The sequence below is a fragment of the Emys orbicularis genome, chromosome 7 (genome assembly GCF_028017835.1).
Source record: "Emys orbicularis isolate rEmyOrb1 chromosome 7, rEmyOrb1.hap1, whole genome shotgun sequence".
Lineage (NCBI taxonomy): Eukaryota > Metazoa > Chordata > Testudines > Emydidae > Emys > Emys orbicularis.
Window position 1 is genome coordinate 58,966,041 of NC_088689.1, and position 23,944 is coordinate 58,989,984.

At 41.0% G+C, this 23,944-nt stretch overlaps 1 protein-coding gene across 2 annotated transcripts in view; it reads right to left on the minus strand.

The window, feature by feature from the left end:
* The window catches only part of SH2D4B (SH2 domain containing 4B), a 127,831-nt gene extending 107,310 nt beyond the window's left edge, over positions 1–20,521 (minus strand). For both annotated transcript variants that reach the window (XM_065408394.1, XM_065408395.1), the window contains exons 1-3: positions 20,338–20,521; positions 5,899–6,058; positions 4,660–4,807 (exon numbers count right to left, since the gene is read on the minus strand). In XM_065408394.1, the coding sequence (XP_065264466.1) occupies positions 4,660–4,807; positions 5,899–6,058; positions 20,338–20,521 (492 nt within the window). The remainder of the gene's footprint in view (positions 1–4,659; positions 4,808–5,898; positions 6,059–20,337) is intronic.
* Between the last annotated feature and the right edge of the window lie 3,423 nt (positions 20,522–23,944).

Genomic DNA, 23,944 nt, shown 5'->3' on the forward strand with positions numbered 1-23,944 from the left:
GACAGCTTAAGATTTCCTTGTGGAATGGGGAGCAGATGACGTCATTAAAAGAATCATACCACTGTTATTTCTAAAGTGTAGCTGAAGAATTCTGCTCTCACCTGGATGGCCGAAACTCACATCTTTCATTTGGGCCAATGCGCTTGTTATGCAACATTCTTCAAAAACAAAAAACAGCAGCAGCAAATGATCACAGTAAAAAAAAATGGTGCCCATGCTCTCATAGCTTTGTGAATTAGCATAAGATTAATGCCAGTAATTGGCCCGCTTATTTGTCCATTGCAAAAGGTGCATAAAAGAGTAGCTGTCGTTAAGTTGCAAAAATAAAGAAGTCAACACTTAGACTCTGGCATCATAAATTAAATGCATCTCTGCTTAAGCAGCACCAAGAAAGGCAAGATTAGTATTGGCAAAAGGAAAACAGGGATCATCACTCACTGTGATAAGTGAAAATCTAATTTATCTAGTCCAGCCAACTTTAGAGTCCCATGATATGCCAAGAGGAATAAAAGCTAACTGAAAAGGGGGAATTGTGATGCAAGATGGTTTGAAATTAAACACATCAGCAAAATGGACTGCAAGCTTTAATTTCCCAAATCAAAATGCTTCACGATGATGGAACTTTAATGGCATTTAGGTTTTTATTCCCCTTTTCAGAGACTGTTTTAAATATGGTCTGGTCATCATCACAGAAGGATGATTAATGAGGTGTTAAATATTTTAAACTTGTTAAAGTGGGCTTGTTAACCAATCTGCATCTCATTCCATCCCCTGAATCATTCATGAAAGGCACATTTCTTCAGGATTTCACTGATTACAGTCAAACATGAATAGATTTATTAATGATCTGGATGATGCGATGAATTGCACCCTTAGCAAGTTCACAGATGACACTAAAGTGGGGGGGGGGGGAGGTAGATACACTGGGGGGTAGGGATAGGGTCCAGAGTGACCTACACAAATTGGAGGATTGGGCCAAAAGAAATCTGATGAGGTTCAACAAGGACAAGTGCAAAATCCTGCACTTAGGAAGGAAGAATCCCAGGCATTGCTACAGGCTCGGGACCAACTGGCTAAGCAGCAGTTCTGCAGAAAAGGACCTGGGGATTACAGTGGATGAGAAGCTGGATATGAGTCAGCAGTGTGCCCTTGCTGCCAAGCAGGCCAATGGCATATTCGGCTGTATTAGTAGGAGCAGTGCCAGCAGATCAAGGGAAGTGATTATTCCCCTCTATTCGGCATTGGTGAAGCCATACCTGGAGTATTGCATCCAGTTTTGGTCCCCCCACTACAGAAGGGATGTGGACAAATTGGAGAGAGTCCAGCGGAGGGCAATGAAAATGATTAGGGAGCTGGGGCACATGACTTATGAGGAGAGGCTGAGGGAACTGGGGTTATTTAGTCTGCAGAAGACAAGAGTGAGCAGGGATTTGATAGCAGCCTTCAACTACCTGAAGGGGGGTTCCAAAGAGGATGGAGCTCAGCTGTTCTCAGTGGTGGAAGATGACAGAACAAGAAGCAATGGTCTCAAGTTGCAGTGGGGGAGGTCTAGGTTGGATATTAGGAAACACTATTTCACTAGGAGGGTGGTGAAGCACTGGAATGGGTTACCTAGGGAGGTGGTGGAATCTCCATCCTTAGAGGTTTTTAAGGCTTGACAAAGGCCTGGCTGAGATTATTTAGTTCATGTTGGTCCTGCTTTGAGCAGGGAATTGGACTAGATGACCTCCTGAGGTCTCTTCCAACCCTAATATTCTATGATTATTAACCAATTCACCTTTTTCACTGCAGCCTGTTTTTGTTTTGTTTTTTCAAATTTGCTTCATTTTGTTAGAGGTAAGTAAAGCAATATTTTTTTAATGCTAAGTGCCACTTTCCTACTTTTCAGTTTTATTATTGCTAAATGGACTTGGTGTAAATATTGAATTTGGTGGTTGCAAAAGGAATAAATGGAGTGGAAGTTAAGATCTGGACATGCCAGAGAACATAAAGCTTAACAACTGACCAGGATTGCCATCTGGTGAGGCAGTAGAGTCATTTAAGAGTCTTTATTGTTTTTAAGCAAACCTATAAAACTAGACATAAGTGTTACTCTTAAAAGAAAATCAGATTAGGGATTGATGAGATGCTTTATAAATGTCTAGGGAGCAACGATTTGTTATATTACAGGGTGCCAATCCTGCAATCAGATCTATGCAGGCCGAACACTGTGCCAATGCAGAGCCCACCGAAGTTAATTCACCTGCCAATGTTAGCAAGGTGCACATTTGACTGCAAGATTGGGGCCTCAAGTTAATAGAACAACATGCTATAACTTATATTTGGTGCTAGTAGCACCTACAATAAGCTACTATTGCAAAAGCATTTTCATCCATAACCTCATGTCTTCACAAACTGAAGCATTCACCTTTGGGGCTGAACATTTTCTTTTGAAGTAGGTTTCCGGTTTAAAGTAATTTTGCTTAGTTTAATTTTAAACAAAATCCCTTCAGATGTTTTTGAGTTATGGGACAGTAAATAAAACCAAAAACACTTTTCCCACTGTAAGTTAAAGGCATCAGGGGCAAGTTCTCGCCCTAGTTACTCCAGTGTAAGTCTTGCAGTGCTTCCAGCCTCATAGCATGTTGCACAATTGTTGTTACGGAGTGTGGGATACCCCGCAGCTCCCAGAAGAATTGTGGGAGCAAGGGCCAATCACCTCACTGCCTTTAGATTTACATCAATTTAAGCGAGGGCAGAATCTGGCACTATTACTTTAAAATTGTACCAAAAGCTTCTAATAGAATAATTAATTTTCCCTAAACGCATGTAACTATGTTGGCTGACCAATGAAGCTGTCATGAGGCTACTTGCTACCCTGCTTTGCAATGGGCCTCTTTGATATACAAGGGCAGCACTAAGTTTGAAGAGCTTCATTCCATTATATTTGAGCAAACTGCAATGCTATTCTAGAAGCTGCCAGTGTAGCTTGAGTGGCAACTTGTGATGTGGGCAAGGCCATATGGGTCTTAGTTCAATAGGGCTTTGCTTTCTGAGACGCAGAGGTGGAGCTGCACAAAGAGTTATTCTGCTTACAGTACATGCTTTAATAAAGCCACCTGAAAGTTGTAGTTTCATTATTAAACATTGACATAAGATCCAAGGGCCCAAGTCTCTCCTCTTTCAAGGTAAGTACAGGTGTAAATTCAAGTTAATTGCACCAAAATTATCAGTGACCTTGTGAAAAGAGGCTACAGGATACACTCCACATACCCACTAGCGGCTCCCCCACCCAACACTACAGAAGCTGACCAGCTGAAATTAGTGATCTGGCCTGGCAATGAGTAGAGGAGTCTTGGTACCATCAATTTACATCACACCTTCCTCTATGGAAAGGACCATAACTGATGAGAAAAATCACTGCATGAGTTAAAGCTGAATGTTTCGTCCCTAGGATCCGCATTGAGTAGCATAGTGAGGAGCATTAACTCTCTCAATGGTTTCTACACATTAGAGGAGATGGGGACTTGTGGACAGTCCCAGGGAGGGGGAGAGCATAACCAAGGTGTCAATGCTAAGAGGAGATGAGAGCCATGTGTCAGGCAGCTGCTGTATGCAGATCTCCTGAGATCCAAAGGGTTTCCTTGTGGATCCTCAAGCAGACCATATTACCTGCCACTCCTGCACTCCCACAATACACACATCAGCCCTATCTCTAAGAGGAATGAATGTGGTGAATTTATCTGCAGGCAAAAGCCAGGTATATTTTCAACCAAGTCCTTCTCTACCATGTTTACTTATGAATGAGTGAGGATGTAACTCTTTTTCGTGAGAAATGGGATCAAAGAAAAAAACTACATTAAATAAATACAAAATAGGAGATAAAGACTAAAACCTCATGTATGCTTAAAAATTAGATCAACCTAGCTATGTTGCTCAGGGCTATGAAAAATGTCATGCCCCAAGCACTGTAGTTAGGATAATCTAATTCTCAGAGTAGACACAGCTATATCAATAGAAGAATTCTTCTCTTGACCTAACTACCGTCTCTCAGAGAGATGAATTAACTTAATCAACAGAAAACCCCCTGCATTGATGAGTCTACACTATAGCATTGTAGTAGCATAGCTGCAGCGCAGATGTGCCCTAAGAGTTAAACGACCATTAAGAACTGACCACGTGGAAGATGTTATAGAAAAATACAACTAAAATTAGTCAAACAGCCTTCTTCAATCAGAATCAATTGCAGTTTTCCCCATTAATTTAATTGGAGCAGAATCAGCTTCTCATTATATTAAAGAAAAAAAATAGTGAAAGCATTTTGAGATTAAATAAATACACCAATTACGTATCAAATATTTACGGAATGTTTTTAACAAATTCTAACATCTTCAAAAAAAGTTATTCAAGTATGTTTTTCCCCTCCTATTATTATTATTCATCCAGCATCTATAACCAATTCCGTGAATTTGTTAGCTGAATACCCTATGCAATCACTGTTGTGACATTTGTGAATGTGATATGCAACACATTTAAAGTTATTCACCCAGCTGTTCTAATGAATACAATGGTTCTATTTATACATTCCATTAGAAAAGATTGTAATGCTTACAGGTGATAGGAGTTGTGAATCTATATGGGAAAAATGAATATGAAGGCTAAAGATGATTGCATGCAAACCTTTAATTCCTCCTGAATTTTTTCCTCCATCAGTTTGGCTGCTTTTCGATCTTCTGTTTCTATTTTCCATTTTTCTGCCACTATTTTGGCTTTCTCCTTAGCCATAGCATCCCGGAATTTCTTTGTAATTTCAGCCTCTTTTTGCTTCCTTCAGAAAAGAATTTGAAAAAACAAAAAAGTTAGAGACTAGTCTCTAGGAAGTGAGAAAAAACTATTATTGAGTAAACAAGCCTAGATTCTTCTTACTATCAGTGATACTAACTGGTTCATGTAAGAGTCTAGGAAAATACACATGGAAAAAAGAATTTAAAATGTATTTAACAAGTGAAGTACAATAAGCCTAATTGCAAGCACACACCCAAGGGACAGACATTTTCAGTCTTGGAAAGTGACTAAAAATATCACCTTCTAAAATCAGAAATTTGTTCATTGGATGTCTTTGGTTCAGACCATAGCTATTTCCTTTTCTGATGAAAACCAGATATTTCTTGTCAGCAATGCAAAGCCAAAGCAGCAATGGGATAGTGATCTGAAATCTATTCTGCCTCACACATCAACAAAGCTATCTGCTAAATTCCAGTGGCAAAATCTTTATTACTGGTGACAATGTAAAAGGCTGAGCACAGATTGATGTCTGAATCCCAAGTTAAATATGCAGCATCCACATTCAGAAACAGCATATTTTGACTCTAAGAAAATCTAATAAAAAGAATAAATATGAAACAACACCACGTTGTTCCAATCCCTGTTCAGAGCATTACCACAGAGCAAGATCTGCATGGGGCCTCATCTCTCAATGCCATTGGGCATCAACACACCCTCTGACCAATTCCAAAGCTGTCATAGGCTCCATTGGAAATACAGTTAATGGCACTTTCCTGAGTCAATTATACTAACATGCAAATAAGCCACTCAGTAATAGGCTTTATGTGCCAAACTTCAGTCAGAAATTTGTATCCCTGACTACAGCAGCTATTTCTGATTTGTCATCCAAAAGCAGATTGCAAACTAAAAAACAATCCAACTGAGCAGGTAAATAGTTTAGATCATGATCAGACCCAGCCTAATCTCAACATCACTCCTACCACCAGAAGTAGTTGACATTGGTTTGAAAGGGGCATTTTTCACTAAAGAATTCTAAATAAATGAAAAAAATATGGATTTTTTTTTATTCCAGTTTTTCCAATAGTTGTGTCATTGTGTCAAATGGGCCATCAATTCAGAGTCATAAAATCTCACCATAGTTCTTCTGCCTCCGTCTGTGCTTGTTGCCTGGCTCGTTCTGCCATTAGTTCCTCAGAAATCTGTTCATATGGCTTGTCACCTGGGGAGTCTCCCATAATCCAGACCCAGATCTCACCATCACTCCCATGCAGCCACTGCACACGTCTGTCATTACCTGTAATAGCCACCAAAACAAACATGGAAAGGGCTTATTAAGCAACTTGCTCAGGTTCAGAAACAAATATATATGAAACTGTGCTAGAAAGTTAAATCCACAAAGTAAAGGAGAGCTAAAAGGTAGGACTGAGCCCTCCTACTTGGCATGCTCTACTTAGACTGTCAGTATTATGTGGCAGGGATAGCATTTTCTATAATGCTCAGTTTGTGCCTCTAGATGCTAATGTAATAGAAATAATCACATTTGTTGTAGCATGTTGCAGAGCATGATGGAAGCTTTCCTGACAGAGCTGTGATGATAAATAGGGGTGGGCTGCGCGCATTATACCTGGCTTTCAACGGTGCTATCAATCTCATACATCTGTGAGAGCAAATAAAAGGTAACCCCATTTAAAACATTGTTGTAAACAGGCATCATCCTGATTAGTATCCTAGCACCTAATTAGTGTGGTAGCTGGGAGAAGTCAAATCTCACTGCTGTTCTGAGACTCCTGCTGCTTATTTGTGAATTTAGCAGGTTCACAGCACAAAATAGACCCCTTTGGAGTGTGCATACTCTTTTTGTGTTACTTTAGGTTTCCTGCGTCTCTGGCCTATTGATATATTTCTCATAGGCACAACTTTAATATACAGCCATATGAATCAAAATCTTCATCTCTAGAGGATGTCTTTAGAAATTGCTCTCTTTTTTCAAAGCTGTAGGTCTCTTCCAGCCCCACAGGCACCAGATACTTAAACTCTCTCAAACAGATCAGTATAATTTATCAGTTGGCACAGCACTAATAATGATACACACATCCATCTATCAGGCTGAAAGACTATAGCATAATCTACCAATTTGACAATTTTATACATCAGCAATAGCTGGACAGCCCCTCCACAGCATGTCCAATTTTAAGTCAATTCAACTTGAACACCATATGCCTTTAGTTTATTTTTTCTTTAGAACAAGCAAAACAGCTTTTTCACTTCTAGAGGTAAAATTTAGACTGTAGGTAGAAGTGCCTCCCCTGCAAATCTGCCCCCAAACCAACATCAGTAATACTCTTCATAAAGCTGGAGATGGGTTTCTCCGTGCAATCTGATCAGAAAGCTTTGTAGTTTCTCCAAGAGCAGCATCCAAAAAGATAACGTGATGAGTGGGCAGCAAAAGAAATAAGTAACTCAGAAAGTCTGACACTGTGAAAATGGAATTCTTGCCTCAAAGTATTTGCAGCCTGCAAGTCAAGTTAAGAGAAGGCTCTAGTCTTTTAGACCCAAAAATAAGATCAATTCTAAGACCAAGAGAGGAAAGCTCGGCCAATGGTGAGGCACTCACTTAGGACTGGGTTCAATTCCTTGTTCCACTCTCCTTTGTGACCCTGGCCAAGTCACTTTACCCCCTATTTAACAGATGGGGAATGGAGTCAGATAAATTAAGTTCTTCCTAACTTCACAACACTCTTGTGAGGTAAACTACATTAGAGACTGTGAGGAGGTGCTCAGATACTACAGAGGGGCCACGTAAGTACTTAAGAGCTGAACAGGGATTCTAGAAGTGAAATTTCCTTCACTGCTTTACCTGCACAGGCTGTTTGCGCCTGCTTTGGCAATCAAGAAATAGTCGCCTGTAAGGTATGGTTATAGTTCAAAAAAATTAAATGATTTTTTTTTAAGTTTTGTTTTGAGATTTCCCATCAATTAGGACACTTTTCCTGCCCAAAAAAAAATGTTTTCAACAAACCCCCTTTTTTTCACATGAGAATTTTTCAGTTGAAAATTTTCAACCAGCAAAAGAGAGAGTCCCTAACTAAAAGAGCTTAAAATCTAAATCGACACAATAGAGAATTACTGAAATGGGGAGTATTACTATTCTCATTTTACAGCTGTGGATCTAAGGCACAGAGAGATTAAAGGACTAGCTCAAATTCATATAGGAATTCTGGGGCAGAATCAGGAATTCAACTCAAGTCTGAGTCCCAGTCTACTACCTTAACCACAAAGTAAACCCACTCTTCATCTGCCACAGGAGGAGGTGGGGGAACCCTATTGCTTAACACATATAAATTAGACTTGACAGAACACTTGAAACAAATGTACTATTAGAAACAAACCTGCATGAGAAGGGAAGAGGACTGGATAACTTATTGGTCTATTCCATCTCTGGTATTTAGACTCTATGATTTAAACCAAGTTAGTCTTCTAAAAGTTGTTCATTTAAGGCAACTGCTCTTATCATAGCACCCCAAAAAACAGCTGTAAAGCAAAATTATGTCTACTGATGTACAGTTCTCTACTTGCAGCAGATCTGTGAAGGAGTACCATTCATGGAGTTCAGCCCTCCCCCTACTGCAAGATCTAAACTGCTTACAGGGCAGTGACATTTTTTCCTAGATCTCTTGGCATAGCACACAGCATCCAAAATTTGCAACACCACGGTAACTTTCCAGGAGATACAAGGCTACACTTAATATGCATGGAAAATATATATATATACACTGATCACAAACATACAGAACCATGTCGTTTTGAATGATAGTATTTGCTTGTGCTTATACAGGAGTTTGTGTGATATATTAACAGAATCTGTTTCTGGCTTGAGTTGACAGCAAGGAAAACATAAAACAAGGCCCTAGAGAACAAGGCTCTTGTCTATAAAAGTCAATCTCCACTGACCATGTTGCCAATCTAATATATATTATATATATATATATATACACACACACACACACAAACACAGAGCGCTAGCAGACAGCCATTGTGTGCTTTTTAGGCTACTGTAGGCTGCACTTGGCCTTCAAACTGTTATTTGGGTATCCCTATGGTAGATGAGGGACAATTTTATGGCTGAGTAGTGATAGAAGTTTCCATATTTCCTATCAGCTTCCTTAAAAGAAAAGCATAAGCACCATTTGAAAAGGGTTGGGAGGGAAGCAACCTGATTTGCAAAGAAAGAGATATCTGTCTTAAATTTTAAGACAGCTATAACATTCACACTGCAAATAAGATTTAGCATGCACTGAAATATATGAAAAATAATAGTCTTACACCATCTCTAGTAAGTAGGGCAGGTGGGCAGAAGCGTAGTTTTCTTTTTATAGGACTTCTGGTTTATAATCTGGATTCATTTGCATGTGTGCTGCTAATTAAAAGCAGTTTAAAACAGAGGCAGCAGTTGATGGAATATTGCTGGAGTCAGCTTCCTTTATTCAGGCTCATTTATCATTGTTCTAACAATTATGGCATCCCTGACAATTCCCATTTGTTATCTATCTCCAGTTTTTGTGAGGGACCTAAGCCAAAGTCCATTCAAAGCCCGCTTTAGTGTCAAATCTCCCAGCTATGCTGTTACTCATGAGCCACAAGCCACGTGCTTCGCCTAGCAAAGAAAGCAGGAGTGTGCAGGTAACCTTGCTGCCATTGTATTACATGGAGTGCAACAGACTAATTAAAATTATAGTTTTAAAATGTTAGAGCACCGCTGATTTAGAATCCTAGACACATGAAATGAAATTTAAACTCTGCTTAATAACCTTTTAAAACAAAGCCCTGTGTTTCCACTGATAAAGTCTAACTTCTTTGTGGTTTGGCTTCCTACCACCATTCCTACCCTGGATGGCTGCAGATGTCACACAACAGCAAAATAACTCCCCTTCTTTTGCCATTGGGAAGCCTTGTGTTCATAAAACCACTCTTTGGCCCTCATCTCTGCATAAAGTACACCTCTACCCCAATAGAACGCGACCCGATATAACACGAATTTGGATATAACGCAGTAAAGCAGTGCTCCGGAGGGGTGGGGCTGTGCACTCCGGTGGATCAAAGCAAGTTTGATATAATGCAGTTTCACCTATAACGAGGTAAGATTTTTTGGCTCCTGAGGACAGCGTTATATAGGGGTAGAGGTGTATTTCTTTTCTCTTCCCCCCTCTCTCAGCTATAGTTACTGTGAGGAAGTTAAATTCTCCTGAAACCTATTCAGCATTTGAAATAGACTGTATCAGCATTCAGCTCTCTAGCATAGGGCCGATCAGCCTGATTTCCCTTTGTAGTTTCAAGACATACTGTAGCTTCTGGGGGATTGTTTTTGTTCCTTCCGAATTTAGATACCTGATATATTTTAAAGCACAGTCTGCGTTTTGCATAAGATTTAATCACCAGCTTTCACACGCTGTTCAGAACTAATGACTTTTACATCTTCTTCAAAGGTTTCTGCTTGGATTTCAAAAAGCTGCAGGGTAAATGCTATTCCATTCCGAGTTTCACTGGCTGCAGTCCTGCCCAGCACACACATGGAATAAGGTTTTAGGATAGAAATAAAGATGCAGGGAGTTGTGGCTTGGACTCAATCCCTTATATACCCATACCTCCAAGTTCATTGCACAAGCTATTAACTGAAGTGTACTTGGGTAGGACAATAAAGATCCTCTAAAGGTAGTTTATTTACATGGTGAGAAGGTGGTGGGATGGCACTAATAAAGCTTGGGTGTTCCAGCCTTGAGGACTTCTTAGTCTCTGGGGCCAGGAAGGCAGCACTACTATACTATACTCCACTCCTTCCCTTCCCTATCTTCCCCCTTTTACTTTCTCCCTCTGGGCCTGTGTTTAGCCCCAGACAAGGAGAAACACAATCTTTTCATGCTGCCTGAACACTGCAATGTGTGGACTGGTATTTTAGCAATCGATCCAACAGCAGTTTAATGTGTTTTAGCTCTTGTAGGCTCAGACCAGCATCTCAGGAGCTAGCGAACTCTAAAGGGGGAAATACACCTAGAAAACATTGTCAACAACATTCACTTTTAGACAGACAGTTCTGAGTGACTGGGGGAGTGATATGGAAACACTTTTACAACATGAATTCCAGCGGTTGCTTCTGTTAAAATGTACAGCCCAATTATCTGATTGCAATATTCTTGTGAAAAAACATAGCCATGCAATAAGTTATGGAGCCACTGGGATAAATTCCATTTGTCTTCTACACCTGCACACTGACCATTAATCCATCTCTGCCAAGATTACATTCCAAAGCTTGGAGCAGCTTCAAACACATGCTTTTTTAAAATCAACTTAACAGAGGAAAAAAATTCTAACTCCCATTCAGTGCCGGGAGTTTTGCTTCCTTTTTGAAAAAGGAGGGAATTTAAATTTGTCGTATTAATACATCAGTGGAATTATTGTCTCTCAGCACTTCTGAGCATCAGATCTTTATAGCTCAGATTCTTCTGCTGTGTCCTGATCATGTAATGAACTAATAATCCTTTATTTATGGAATTACTGCCTGTTACCATGGAAATAATTATGCTGTGGTATATCCCTGTAGGATCAAATAAGCTGAGTTAGAGTGTTTGCTCCTTTACTGTAAAATAGGTATATAATGCACACAAAAAGGGGGTGGGGAAGGTTGTTCACATGATACATTTTCACGTTTTCTACACTACAAATATACTCCATTAAGGAAACACAGAAAGTGCATAGTATTTTTAATTTGGTCTCCAACGTGACTCAGACATCTTACTCGCCCTCTGGCTATGGTCATTTCACTTTCATATTAGATACACATATACTTTCAACTGGGAGATTATATACAGAACTTAATGCCTGTGCCTTAGAAAGAAATTAGTTGCCCATCCACTATACTTGGACCTGTCAGTACAAGTCATTTAAGAATATTTGAAAGAACAAAGTGGAATGTTGTGAATTCATCCATAACAAGCATTATCCAGTTGATTCTTCACTTTCATCTTCTTAAAAAAAAAAATAGCAATGTGGTTTCTGGTCCTAATTCCACCCCTCTTTGAAGGTGAGCAGAAGTTGCCCCTATGGAAAATGAATGACAGAATGAGGCGGTTTGTGACTTGGAGCCATCAGAAGGTATCAAAGATCTTACCTATCCGATTTGATGCTGGATAATTTACACTAATGAACACAGCTTCTCCATACCTCCCAACCCCTAGAATCCCTTTGTAACTAAATGCAGTCCCTTTCAGGCCATAAATAGTCAGTCATTTATATAAGAAAAGGAAAAAATCAGGATGAAATATCGAATTTGCTTTGGTAAATACCATTCTGTGCTTGGCTGCAGTATTGTTCTCTTTCCACATCAAGTATTCATGAGCTCAGACAGTTACAGCCTCATCTTGTTTCCAGAGGGTTAATAGCCAGATTGTTCACATTTATAAGAAAGCCTGCCTGAACATTGCAGTGTCCAGTTAGTCCTAGCAACAGACTGCGGCAAACAGAGACACAGGTACATACCAATTTCCATAAACATAACCATGGTTCATCTAGTGCAAAATCCTGTTTCTGACAGTAGCCAATGTCAGATGCTTCAGAGAAAGGGACGACTAAGGATTCCCCAGATGTAGGAGAATCCTCTGGTGGAATAAAGGCAGCATAGCTGGCACGAGGTCACTCCCACTCTGTGCTGTGGACATGTTGGGAAGGAAGGGTTGAGACCGAGGAGCACAGCATTTTGGCTGATCCTTGGCTGCCAGAGCAGTCCCTGTGGAACTGCTCCAGCTGACGCATATCTAGGTTCTATTGTAGGCTATTATAGATCCTGGTGACCCCAGGATCAGAGAAGCCAAAAGATGTTTTTAAAAGCCTCTGTTTAATCCCTCCCCAACCCACAGCTGCACTGAGATTATGTCTCCAAAGTACAAAAATCCATAATATCACATGCTGGTAAATATCCGAGGATACATTTATCCCATGAATGGCAGCCAACCTTTTGGGGTTAAAGGCTAAATTAAAACTTCCAGCTCTAGAAATGCCTTATGTTAAATGCATGACAAATACCCAGCAATCACTGAACATCAATTAGCAATCCAATAATTCAATAGTACTGTGAAATCGGATGGGCTTATTTCTTATTAAAGCAAGCATGACCTCAGCAAGTTCTTTGTTTTTGACATTGCTGAAGAGATCTGAATTTGATTTCTTATGTATTTAATGAGTTGTGTGTTTTGCAACAAGTTAGTATCTATGGCATGCATGTATTAAATACGTGCTAAGACATAATGGTTCAGTTCAGGATAGGAGTTAGGTTCAGATAAGGGTTTGAATTCAAGGGTGAGTAAGTGTTCAGGTTAAAATCTGACTGCATCAAAATCTCAAACTAGTTCATGAGATTTCAACCCCTTATGATGGAAATCTAAGGGCTGATCCAACTTCCATTGAAGCCAAAGGAAATCTTGCCATTGACTTCAATGTGTGTTGGATCTGGTTCCTATTGAGAAATGTGGTGAAATTTCTGCTGTATCTCAATTGGAAATTGAAATAGTTCTCTGCTGATTTTGGTTCTGAATGCTGCTAAAAATTTTAAAGGGGCTCAAGTCTGATCTTTAATTCAAAGCAGCTGCCTTACTGGTAGATCAGATCTTAGATCATTACATGTATGACACGTTCAAGCCCCTTTACACTTCCAAAGCAGCCTAAGTAGTTTATACAAAGCAGCCTTAGTAAAATGAAAATCAGGCTCTTCAGCTAGGATCCTCAAAGATGGAAGTTAGGTGCATACAGATAAATGAGAGTTCAGTGCCTAATGTAGTGTCCACAGTATTTTCTATAGTAACCATTGGGAAGTAGAAGGGAGTACTGCTGACACTCTCTCTCTTACATACACACTCAACAGTAATGATGTTGTATCCTCCAGCTTGCAATACTAGGGATTTTTGTTTACCATGAAGTGCTTTCATCCATCATCCAATGACTTTCTAACATTAATAGCCTTTAGATAAAGGGGTTATTTTCCAGCCATACTGTAATAAGCCCAGCTAATCTATTCCCAGCCATACTGGTTAAGGATAGGAGAATAGCAATGCAGCTGTTACAAACCGTTCTTGACTGAGCCTCATGAATTGCAGCTCACAACAAATAAATGTCAGAATAAAGTAGCAGCAAACCAATATTCTCTCCTCTCCCACAAGCCTGTCCTTCAGCTGCTTAATTCGAGAGTTTTTGAAATCTCATTGCTAGTATTCAGACAGCTCCAAGCCACCTTGGCTCTGGATACTGCAGAGAAGTCTACATCAAAAGTGGCAGGGTCCTTCACTTAGTCCCAATTCAGACAAGATGGTTAAAGGACTGCTGCCTAATCAAATAAATATGTTTCTGTGCAAATGGCACAGCTGTCAGTCGACCTGAGCAAATCCCAAAGGGATCTTGAAGTTTCAAGGTGACTTCCTTTAGTGCTATTAGCACTCAGCAAAAAGGAAACCTGGCACTGTAAGCTTTGTATATTGCAATGGAAGGAAATATGCCCCTGCAGGAACCACCCAAGGAGTAGTTTGTAAATAAATTGGATCCAGAACATTAACCTCTCAGAAATCGGCTACATTCTCACTAGAAGTCCGTGCCATCCATCACTCACCTAATAAAATACATATTATATAGAATTATACTTAAAATAAATATGAACTAGTTCATGAATGTAGTGCTCATCAGGGCCGGCTCAAGGGTTTTTGCCGCCCCAAGCAGCTCTCCCCCTCCCCCCCCAAAAGCCGCGATCACGATTTGCGGCACTTCGGCGGGAGGTCCTTCGCTCCGAGCTGGAGTGAGGGACCCACTGCCGAATTGCCGCGGAAGAGCCGGACGTGCCGCCCCTCTCCGGTGTGGCCGCCCCAAGCACCTGCTTGGTAAGCTGGTGCCTGGAGCCGGCCCTGGTGCCCATGCAAGGAAAGGACTAATACTGCTGGCCTGCATCAGGCACAGTTGTGATTGGCATAGTGCAAGCTTCAGTCACACAGCTAGAACATTGCAATCCTGCACTGTAACATGTACCCTGCTATTGCAGCCTTGGGACTTCCTTGAGCAAAGACTGCTAATAGGGAAGCCATCAGAGTAGTCCTGTTACAGCTACTAAAGATGACTAATATAATCTCCTCCAGCCCTACAGAAAACCCTATAACATTCATTAGAAAGCACATAAGACTATTAAGCCAGTCAGTCAGTTTGCTTGGCAGCCTGAGCATTGTAACCCCCTTTTTTTCCTTTAAAAACATCTTTTAACAGAACATCCAGTTGACTTTTTCCATTGTACCAAGTGGAGATCAGATGGTCCAAACTGCATTCAACACCATGCTAAAACTTTAAGAAAAAGCCACACTGATTCTCTAACAAATTCAACATTTTTTGTTGTGTAAAAGCTGTAACTCAGCCATTTTCCATACAACAGTGGATGTTTTTAGAGATAAATCATTTCCTATTCCTTGATATATTAATGTATTTTTCTTTTGTAATTCTGTAATTATGGTTCCTAGAAGTGGACACACTTTCTTTCAGGCTTTGAGGGAGCTGCATAAAACCTGGATTTCTTAGTTGGTGATTTGATATCACACAAGAAAATCTGGACAACCTTGAGAAGTAGAGCAACAGAAATGGGATGAAATCTAATAGTGCAAAGTCATGAACTTCAGGACTAACCACAAGAATATTTGCTATAAGCTGGGGACATATCAGTTGGAAGCGACAGAAGAGGAGAATGACCAATACACTCAGGTCTATCACAGGATGATGATGAGTTGCCAAAGTGATGCAACCATGAAAAAGTCTAATGCAATCCTAGGTTGCATCAGGTGAGGTATTTCCAGTACAGGTAGTGAAGCATTATTACGATTATTCAAGGCACTGGCAAGACCTTATCAGGAATACTGCATGCAATTCTGATCTCCCATGGTTAAGAAAGATGAATTCAAACTGGAACAGGTGCAGAGAAGAGCTACTAGGATGATCAGAGGAATAGAGAACCTACCGTATGAGAGGAGACTTAAAGAGCTTGGCTTGTTTCACCTAATCAAATTAAGGCTGCGGGGAGATAGGATTGTGCTCTGTAAATAGGTCAGAAGGATAAACATCAGAGAGGGAGTGGAATTATTTAAGTTAAGTGCCAATGTTGGCACAAGAACAAATGGCTATAAACTTCAATAAGTTTAAATTTGAAATTACATGAAGATTTCTAACCACAGGGGAGCGAAGCTCTGGAACAGCTTTCCAGAGGAGCAATAGGGGCAACAACAACAACAACAAACACACACAACCCATCACCTTATCTTATTTTAAGACTGCACTTGATAAGTTTATGGAGGGGATGGTATGAAGAGGTTGCCTGCAATGGCATATGGCCCATCTGCAACTGCTATTAGCAAATATCTCCAATGGCCAGAGAAGGGACACTAGATGGGGAGGGCTCTGACTTACTACAGTGAACTATTTCCGAAGTGTCTGGTTGGCTTAGCTTAGAAGGTACAAGCCCACAAGTCACCAAGTGCACCTCCTGGAGCACTGCTTTCTGTACAGGCACTGATTAATAGGCCCAAGCTTGTTTGTCCTACAATCTCTTACAACATTCCAGCCCAAAGAGGTAAGGCTGCTAGCTAAGGCTAGCTTGTGTTTATATATTTCATCTTTCCCTCCCTTCCCCCACCATTAGACAGTTATGAAGAAACTGAGTTCCTAAATAACAATCCAAATTGTAGAAAAATGCCAGGATTAGCTTCTGTATTGGTAATACAGCTAAATATACTTACAGAAAGCATAGAAATGTAGGCCTGGAAGGGATCTTGATAAGTCATCTAGTCCAGTTCTCCACACTGAGGTGAACCTAAGTATTATCTAGACCATCCCTGACAGGAGTTTGTCTAGCTAACTGTTCTTAAAAATCTTGAATAATGGAGATTCCACAACTTTCCGGGGTATTTATTTCAGACCATTTCTCCAGTTGGTCAAGATCATTTTGAATTCTAATTCAAAGAAGGATGTTAGTTTGGTTTGACATGATTTATTCTTGACAAATCTGTGTCGATTTACTAACACCTTGTTATCCTCTAGGTGCTTTCAAACTGATTGTTTGATTATATGCTCCATTATCTTTTTGGGTGCCAAAATTAAATTGACTAGTCTATCATTCCCTGGGTTATCCTTATTCCCCCTTTTATAGGCAGGTACTGTATTTGCCCTTTTCCAGTCCTCTGTGATCTCTCCTGTGTTTTACGAGATCTCAAAGAGAATCACTAATGGCTCACAGATCTCTTCAGCCAGCTCCTTAAGTATTCTAGGCTATATTTAGGTCAGGCCCTGCCAACTTGAAAACATCTAACTTGTCTAAGTAATTATTAACTTGTTCTTTCCCTATTTTTGCCACTAGGTTCATCCTCCAATCACTGCTAACCTTTTCGGTGAAAACAAATAAAAAACTGAAACAAAAACACTTCATCCATTTCTATATTTTCTGTTATTGCCTTTCCCTCCTCATTGAGCTATGGACCGACCTTGTTGTTGGTCTTCCTCTTGCTTCTAATGTATCTAAAATGTTTTCCTGTTACCCGTTAGGTCCCTAGCTAGTTTAATCTTGTTTTGTGCCTTGGCCTTTTTAATTTTGTCCCTACATGCTTTTAATGTGTGTACAGTGTAAACCTTTGTAATCCTGACTCATGTCAGGCCAAAAGGCCAGGGAATTCAAGACCCATTTCTCACAGCTCTTCTAGGTGTCAAACTAACTACATGGCATCTGAGAAAAGCTAGGGCTTGATTCTCAACTCTGTTAAAGTGGCTTTATACCAGTATAGTGCCACTGACTTCAACAGATTAACACCAGCATAAAACCAGTGTCATGGGATAGAGAATCAGACTTTTGGCAAAGGAAGCAGATGAAGCAACCCAAATCGCTCAGTCTGACAGGGAACTGAAGGAGGTGGTTGTGGCACTTCCAAGTTTCCTAGAAACTATTCAAAGAGGGAGAAATCCCTCATACTACTATATGGAGCAGGTCCCAAGCATAGGAAACCTCCTTTACATTCCAGTGGGAGCATGAAGAGGACTTCAAACTGCTACACAATGTGATCCAAAGAGTTCAGTATGTTCCAGAATGCGTGTTGGGAAAGATTCTTACACTCATAGATTTTAAGGCCAGAAAGGACCACTAGATCATCTAGTCTGAGCTCCTGCATAAACACAGACTATAGAATTCCACCCAGTAATTCCTGCATGAGGCCCATCATTTCTGGTTGAACTGCAACACATTTTCCTTGCAAGAAGCCAGCTTCTAGGGGAGACCATTGACATTATATTACGGGATCTGCATAATACTACTACTAAGCACTTTTTAATCCAAAGACCTCCAAGCAGGTCTGTATTATTATCCCCATTTTACAGATGGGGAAAGTGAGGCTTAGAGAAAATGACCTGCCCAAGGTTAACCAGCAGCAAAGCCAGGAATAGAACCCAGGTCTCCAGAGCCCTAGATTCTAGTTTGCACAGCCTCCTAATAAACCCAATTCATGTGAGGTTGAACAGTTAACACAGGGACTAGCATATTAAAGGACTACAACCTTTTGTAATCCTTACCTATGTCAGCTGAGCTGACTGAGGGGGAAAAAAAACACCCCCACACACACATTTTCAGAGGAATTTAAGGGAGTTAGGCACCTACCTCCCATTCATCCCATTCCCCTTCCTTCCTTTTGAAAGTCCAGCACTCCTGCATGCCAGACATTTATTACAATACTCAAGGAACTAGCAAAACTGGTTGCCCAGTGGAGTAAGTGTTGAACGAAAGGTAAAAGAACATTTTCTGGAAAACCATCAGGATATCTTATAGTGGTAATTTGGGACAAGGAGTGTAAAATGGAGCTGGGTCACTGTGTTGCTTTACTCTGCGTGTGCATGTGCACACCTATGCACAGACATGTTCTATAGGTTCCTTTGTTGCTTTTCTCCCTCTTTCTTTGTAAATCAGAAAATTAGTTACATAGAAAAAAGTCTCCTGCACTACAATGCTGAATAGGATTAATATATAATTTATATATGGAAATTTAGATGTCAGCATGACAAATTGTCATATAAATAGTTTTGCCGTTAGATTTTTCTGCATCTGTCTTCCTCAGAGAATGAGTGTAATGCAGATTATCTTGACACTATAATATTGTTTTGGTCTGTGGGTCTGACTTGCATTTCTAATTTTTTCCTCAGCTACAAATCAAAGTAAACAAGTTTTGTGTACTATATGAAAGAAGCAGTATAGAGGTGATCTTTTGTAGGAGAAACCCCTTTCCAGTGTGTTTAAGAACTTGTTCAGGAGGCAAATAGAAAACTAAGTAAAATAGGATTCTCCAGGCCCTCATGTTGATAACAGTGTAGGGACAATTTTAGCCCATTTGCTGCTAATCCATAGGATAGTAGTGTATCTGCACTCCCCGCTGGATTTTGCTTTAAGAATACCTTTGTACATTAACATCCTGTCATTTTTAGAGGGCCTGATCCTGCAATTGTTCCAATTAGTCTACAGGATCAGTTACGAGTAAAGCATACAATCAGGGTAAAGACCCAGCTTGAAAGGTGTAAAGCATCCATAGGGATGTACTCAGCACCATGCAAGAACAGGTCATATGCTACTTAAAGCACAAACACGCTCGGTTAAGCCCTGAAACCTACACTTATATCTAGTACCCAGAACCAAGACTTGTACCCCAGTTGCGTCTTAATGTAAGCAGCACATATATGCTCATCTTGGAATTCTGCAATAGCAAAGCACAGAGCTGGCTAATTAGTGACTGAAGAAAAGACTTATTCTGAGCTTCGGCTTTGTCCAATTAATTGTGAGCCTTAACATATTTTCTGAATCCCTGCAATGATGGATAAACCTTCCATACTAGCAAGGGGTGATGGGTTGTGGAGAAAAAGATTGAGCTCAGCAGATGAAAAAGTTACATGTAACCCACGATCACACCTTTGCACAGAAATGACAACGCTGTATCCTTTGTCTCCACACACAAGAACTTTTGGGGGTAAGTCCAGGATTCTGCAATCCTATAGCATTTTCCATCTAAGGTTACAAACATGAATTCTCTCAACACCCATCAGTTTCTGGAAACCAGACACCCAATCATCATTAGGAACTTTTGAAAATTTTGGGCAGACATTAAAGGCTAGGTTATGACCATAGGCACCCCCCTGGGCAGCGGGTAGTGCTTAAACTGCCCTGCCATGGCAATAGTGCTGGGAGGCATTGTGCTTCAGGGCAGCATCTAAATGGAAATTTCCTCGCTTGATTCTGCCTTTTTGGATTAGTAAATTACTGTTGGTCTATAGCAGCAATAGGACTACCTACCCTAGGGTAGTGCTGGTTCTCTGGTCAGTGAACGGAGGGCAGACCGTTGGAGCCAAGCTTCCACCCATTCCCCTGCTCTAGCCGCTTGGCAACACTACCCCAAGTGGTCTCGTCCATCTACAGAGTGCCTTACAGCCTATCTTGTTCCTCTATATCACATAGGCCCGTCTCAGCCCACATCCACAAAAGCTTACTTTGCTTGAATCTCGCTGTCCTTTTCAGCGCAGCTTCCTCTCTTTGTTCTTTTTCCTCCCTTTCCCTCCAACGCCTCAGCTGCTCTTCCCTCATTTTGTAGAACAGGATGTGCTTCTGCTCTTCATTCAGTTCTGCCAGGAGCTCAGGGTCAATGTACATATCATGCAAAATTTGTTGCAGCATGGCGATTCACAAAACCTCCCACAGCACTCGCGACAGCCCCCAAAAATCACACCTGCAGCACTCCACAAAGCAACCCAAACCAAGAGAACTCTCCCAACGGCTGCCTGCCCGGGGGAGATTCGGATGCTTCTTCTGTCCCTCTTTCATACACACGCTCTGCTCCCCTTCCCTGACCGATGACAGAATTCCCTGGGCATCTCACCCACTGAAGACAGCAACAGGTGTCAAGTGAAGAAAGGGGGGAGGAAATGAAAAGGCCAGGTGAACAATGAGAAGCCACTTGTGTGAACTTTACTGCAAGGAGATAAAAAAACAAAACACAACAGCAAATTCCAGAATGGGCATGAATAAGCAGAGAAACCTCAGTGCAAAGGGAGGCACAGGTTACAGCACTATTTCTGCTGAACCGGTTCCCATTCTGCAGCAGTGCACTCCCAGTGGTGTAGTGTTGTTGGGTTCAGAGCGATGTCATGGCTAAAAGTAACAGTTACACTGGCACTATCTATGTCACTCCAGCTCCCTTGGGGAATTGATCTCCGATAAGAGAGGAAACTAAGTTTGCACTATATTTCCTAGTCTAATCTCCCTAACCAGTCTCAGTAGGGTATGCCACCCCTATCATCATCATCATCATCATCATTGCCTCTCACGTTTACTTAGAGCCAACAGACATGGTGATTCAGCAAACTGACTAAAGAGGATTTAAAGGGAAAAGTAGAGGCAACAGAAGCCATGAGATTCTTATCACTTTATAAGTAGCGAATTAATATTAACTAGACAAGAGGCAGTTCTCCACAGTTCATGTGGACTATGTAACCCTCTTGTGTTAATTCAGTTGTCCACTTTGACTGGAGAAAGATATGTTTACTGTTCAAGCAAGTTATGCCATTACATAGTAAAAAGTCACTTCACTGATCTCAATAAAACACTAGTATTTTAGCAATCGATCCAACAGCAGTTTAATTTATTTTTTTTTAAATCCAATCAAATTCCAAAGCCAATTTTCATTTAAGTGTGCCTATTTTCTCTGGGGAACTGGTTAATTTTTAGTGGAAAAGGGGCCCTTTTTTGAGCAAAACCAAAACACGGCTATTTCTGCATTTGTAGCAAAATGCAAATAAACTCACATTTTGCGCTGTTTCCCCTCACTTTGTGTGTATTTCACAGGCCTCTATTTTAGCACTCGTCAGTCTAAAAATAGGGCTGAATGCACACAGGCCATTGGAGAAGCAGAAACACAGCCTGACTGATTTGAGTCAGGCTCCTCAGCAGGCTCTAGCAGCTGCAGGAGGAAGTGCAGCTGCTGCTCGCAGCTGAGCGAGACATGACATACAGGCCAAACTGCGGGAATACATGTCAGGCAAGATGCCTTATACTTGGCAGGACTGTCCCTAATACCCCTGGACCTCAGCACCTGGTCCCAACAACCCACTGCTTCCTTCCCCAGTTTGGGGCCACCACATGGGACTGGAGCTCCCCCCACTGACTGTCTCTCTCCTTCCCCTCTAACATTCCTCTCCCCGCCCCCCACATCCCCAGTGAGCTGGGCTGCATTGATAGTCCTCCTCCCCTCCCAGGACCGTGTGGTCCTTCCACTTTCTGGGAGAGACAGAGGGAGCACCTGGCCATGCTCCCCAATCACACAAACACGGCTCCAGAGGCTCACTCCCACCTCTGGGATAACCATTTTCTCCTAGTGCCTGCTGATTTAGTTAGTTCTGTATCATGGACTGCTAACATTGAGCTATAATTCTCAAGGTTCAGACCCGGCTGGTGATGCATGATTGGGGAGGGGGAGGCTGTTGCTGCACCTAATAGAATTTTCTTCACTTTTTTCCTTTAAAAACGGATCTAGGGAATTAAATACAAAAAACTTTGTTAAAAGAACATTGGTTAGGTTGCAAAGTCAAGCACTTGAAAGTTAGGAAATTCCAGATTTATAATTGCCCGTGCAACGTTAATTCTGCCCCCTTGTATGTTGGTATTATGATGATGTCTTTAATTACATAGCCACATACTATTTTTTCCACAGGATTCTGGCCTTGAAGGACATAGCGTAGGTACTGATATGGCTCACCATTACCATAGTATCTGAACATTTTAAGGTATATTTACCCTCAAAAAACCCCTCTGAAGTAGCAAACTGCTGTTATCCCCATTTTACAAACAGGAAATTGAGGTATGAGGAACTGAGGCCTAGAGACAGACTAAGTGAGTTTATTCTGGTTTCTCAAGTATCAGGCTAGAACCCTACTCACAGGGACCAGCCTTCCTTCATATAAAAGCATAAACACACACTCTTCAATTTAAAAGGAATCTATTGCTTCTGGGTTTCTAATAGATTATAGTTAAACAGAAAACATCTGTACCCTCATTTCTAGAGATGAGCCTGAACCAAAACCCAGAATCCAAACAGACTATCGCAAACAGATGGAAGTTTGGATTTGGATACAGATTCATATCTGAACTTGAGTAGCTATAGCCACCTCTCTCTGTATCAAACCAAAACCCCAAATCCCAAAGGACCAGAGCTTTGCAGAAGTTCAGAATGACCCCCAGGATTTGCAGTTCAGAGCCTCTCTTATGTTGCAATGTAGGAATTTTGTCTCATAAAACAATGTTTTGGGGGGAAAGGAGTGGGGAGAAAGAAAAATGCAGTTTGGCAAGGAAGCACCTGGGGAAAGAGGAATATATTGCCACTTCTTTCTCCTCTGTTACTTGCTCGTGTATTCAAGGAGAAGCCCTGGGGGATCTGGCCTTAGTTTCTCTGTTTTTACACAATTATATTACAATTATGGCTTCACATTTTGGTACTAACTGAAAGAGACTCACCCTTGCAAAGGCTTCAGGGCAGGTGATTTTTCTGCTGTTCCCATTCTTCATATTTTTTATTTGATTTTATTTGACTTCACAGACCAGAAGTCAAATCCTTATCACAAGCTACCACAATGTGAAGAACAAACTCTTCATCAAGGAGTATGTGCATTTAAGTGTGAAAAGGAGAGAGAGGCATCCCTGAGTTGCATAATACATCCAACTGCTGGAAAAGCTCCAGGTATTTTGCAGGAAGATGAACCGAAGTACAAGGCAATATGTACCCAAGTATTGAGATAACCACTGAGTATTCCTGAAAATGCCAGATCTCTTGGGTGACCAGTCACATAGTAAGAAAAATGAAGTATTTAAGTCCCAGTTTTAGGCTCCATTGCAATCCTCAAAACTCCCACCATAGCCTGCAGGCACCTAACCTCTATCAGTGACTAAATTTTCAGGGTAAAAATTCCCCTCAGTGCTTAAGTTTCTGCCTCTGAGCACATGCACTGCACCTGCCACCGGAGCCTTAGGTGTTGATCCAAATAACTAACACGCAGGGTAGATCCAGCAGGCAAGTGCAGAGGCCGCCTACCAAATTGGGTTCTATTC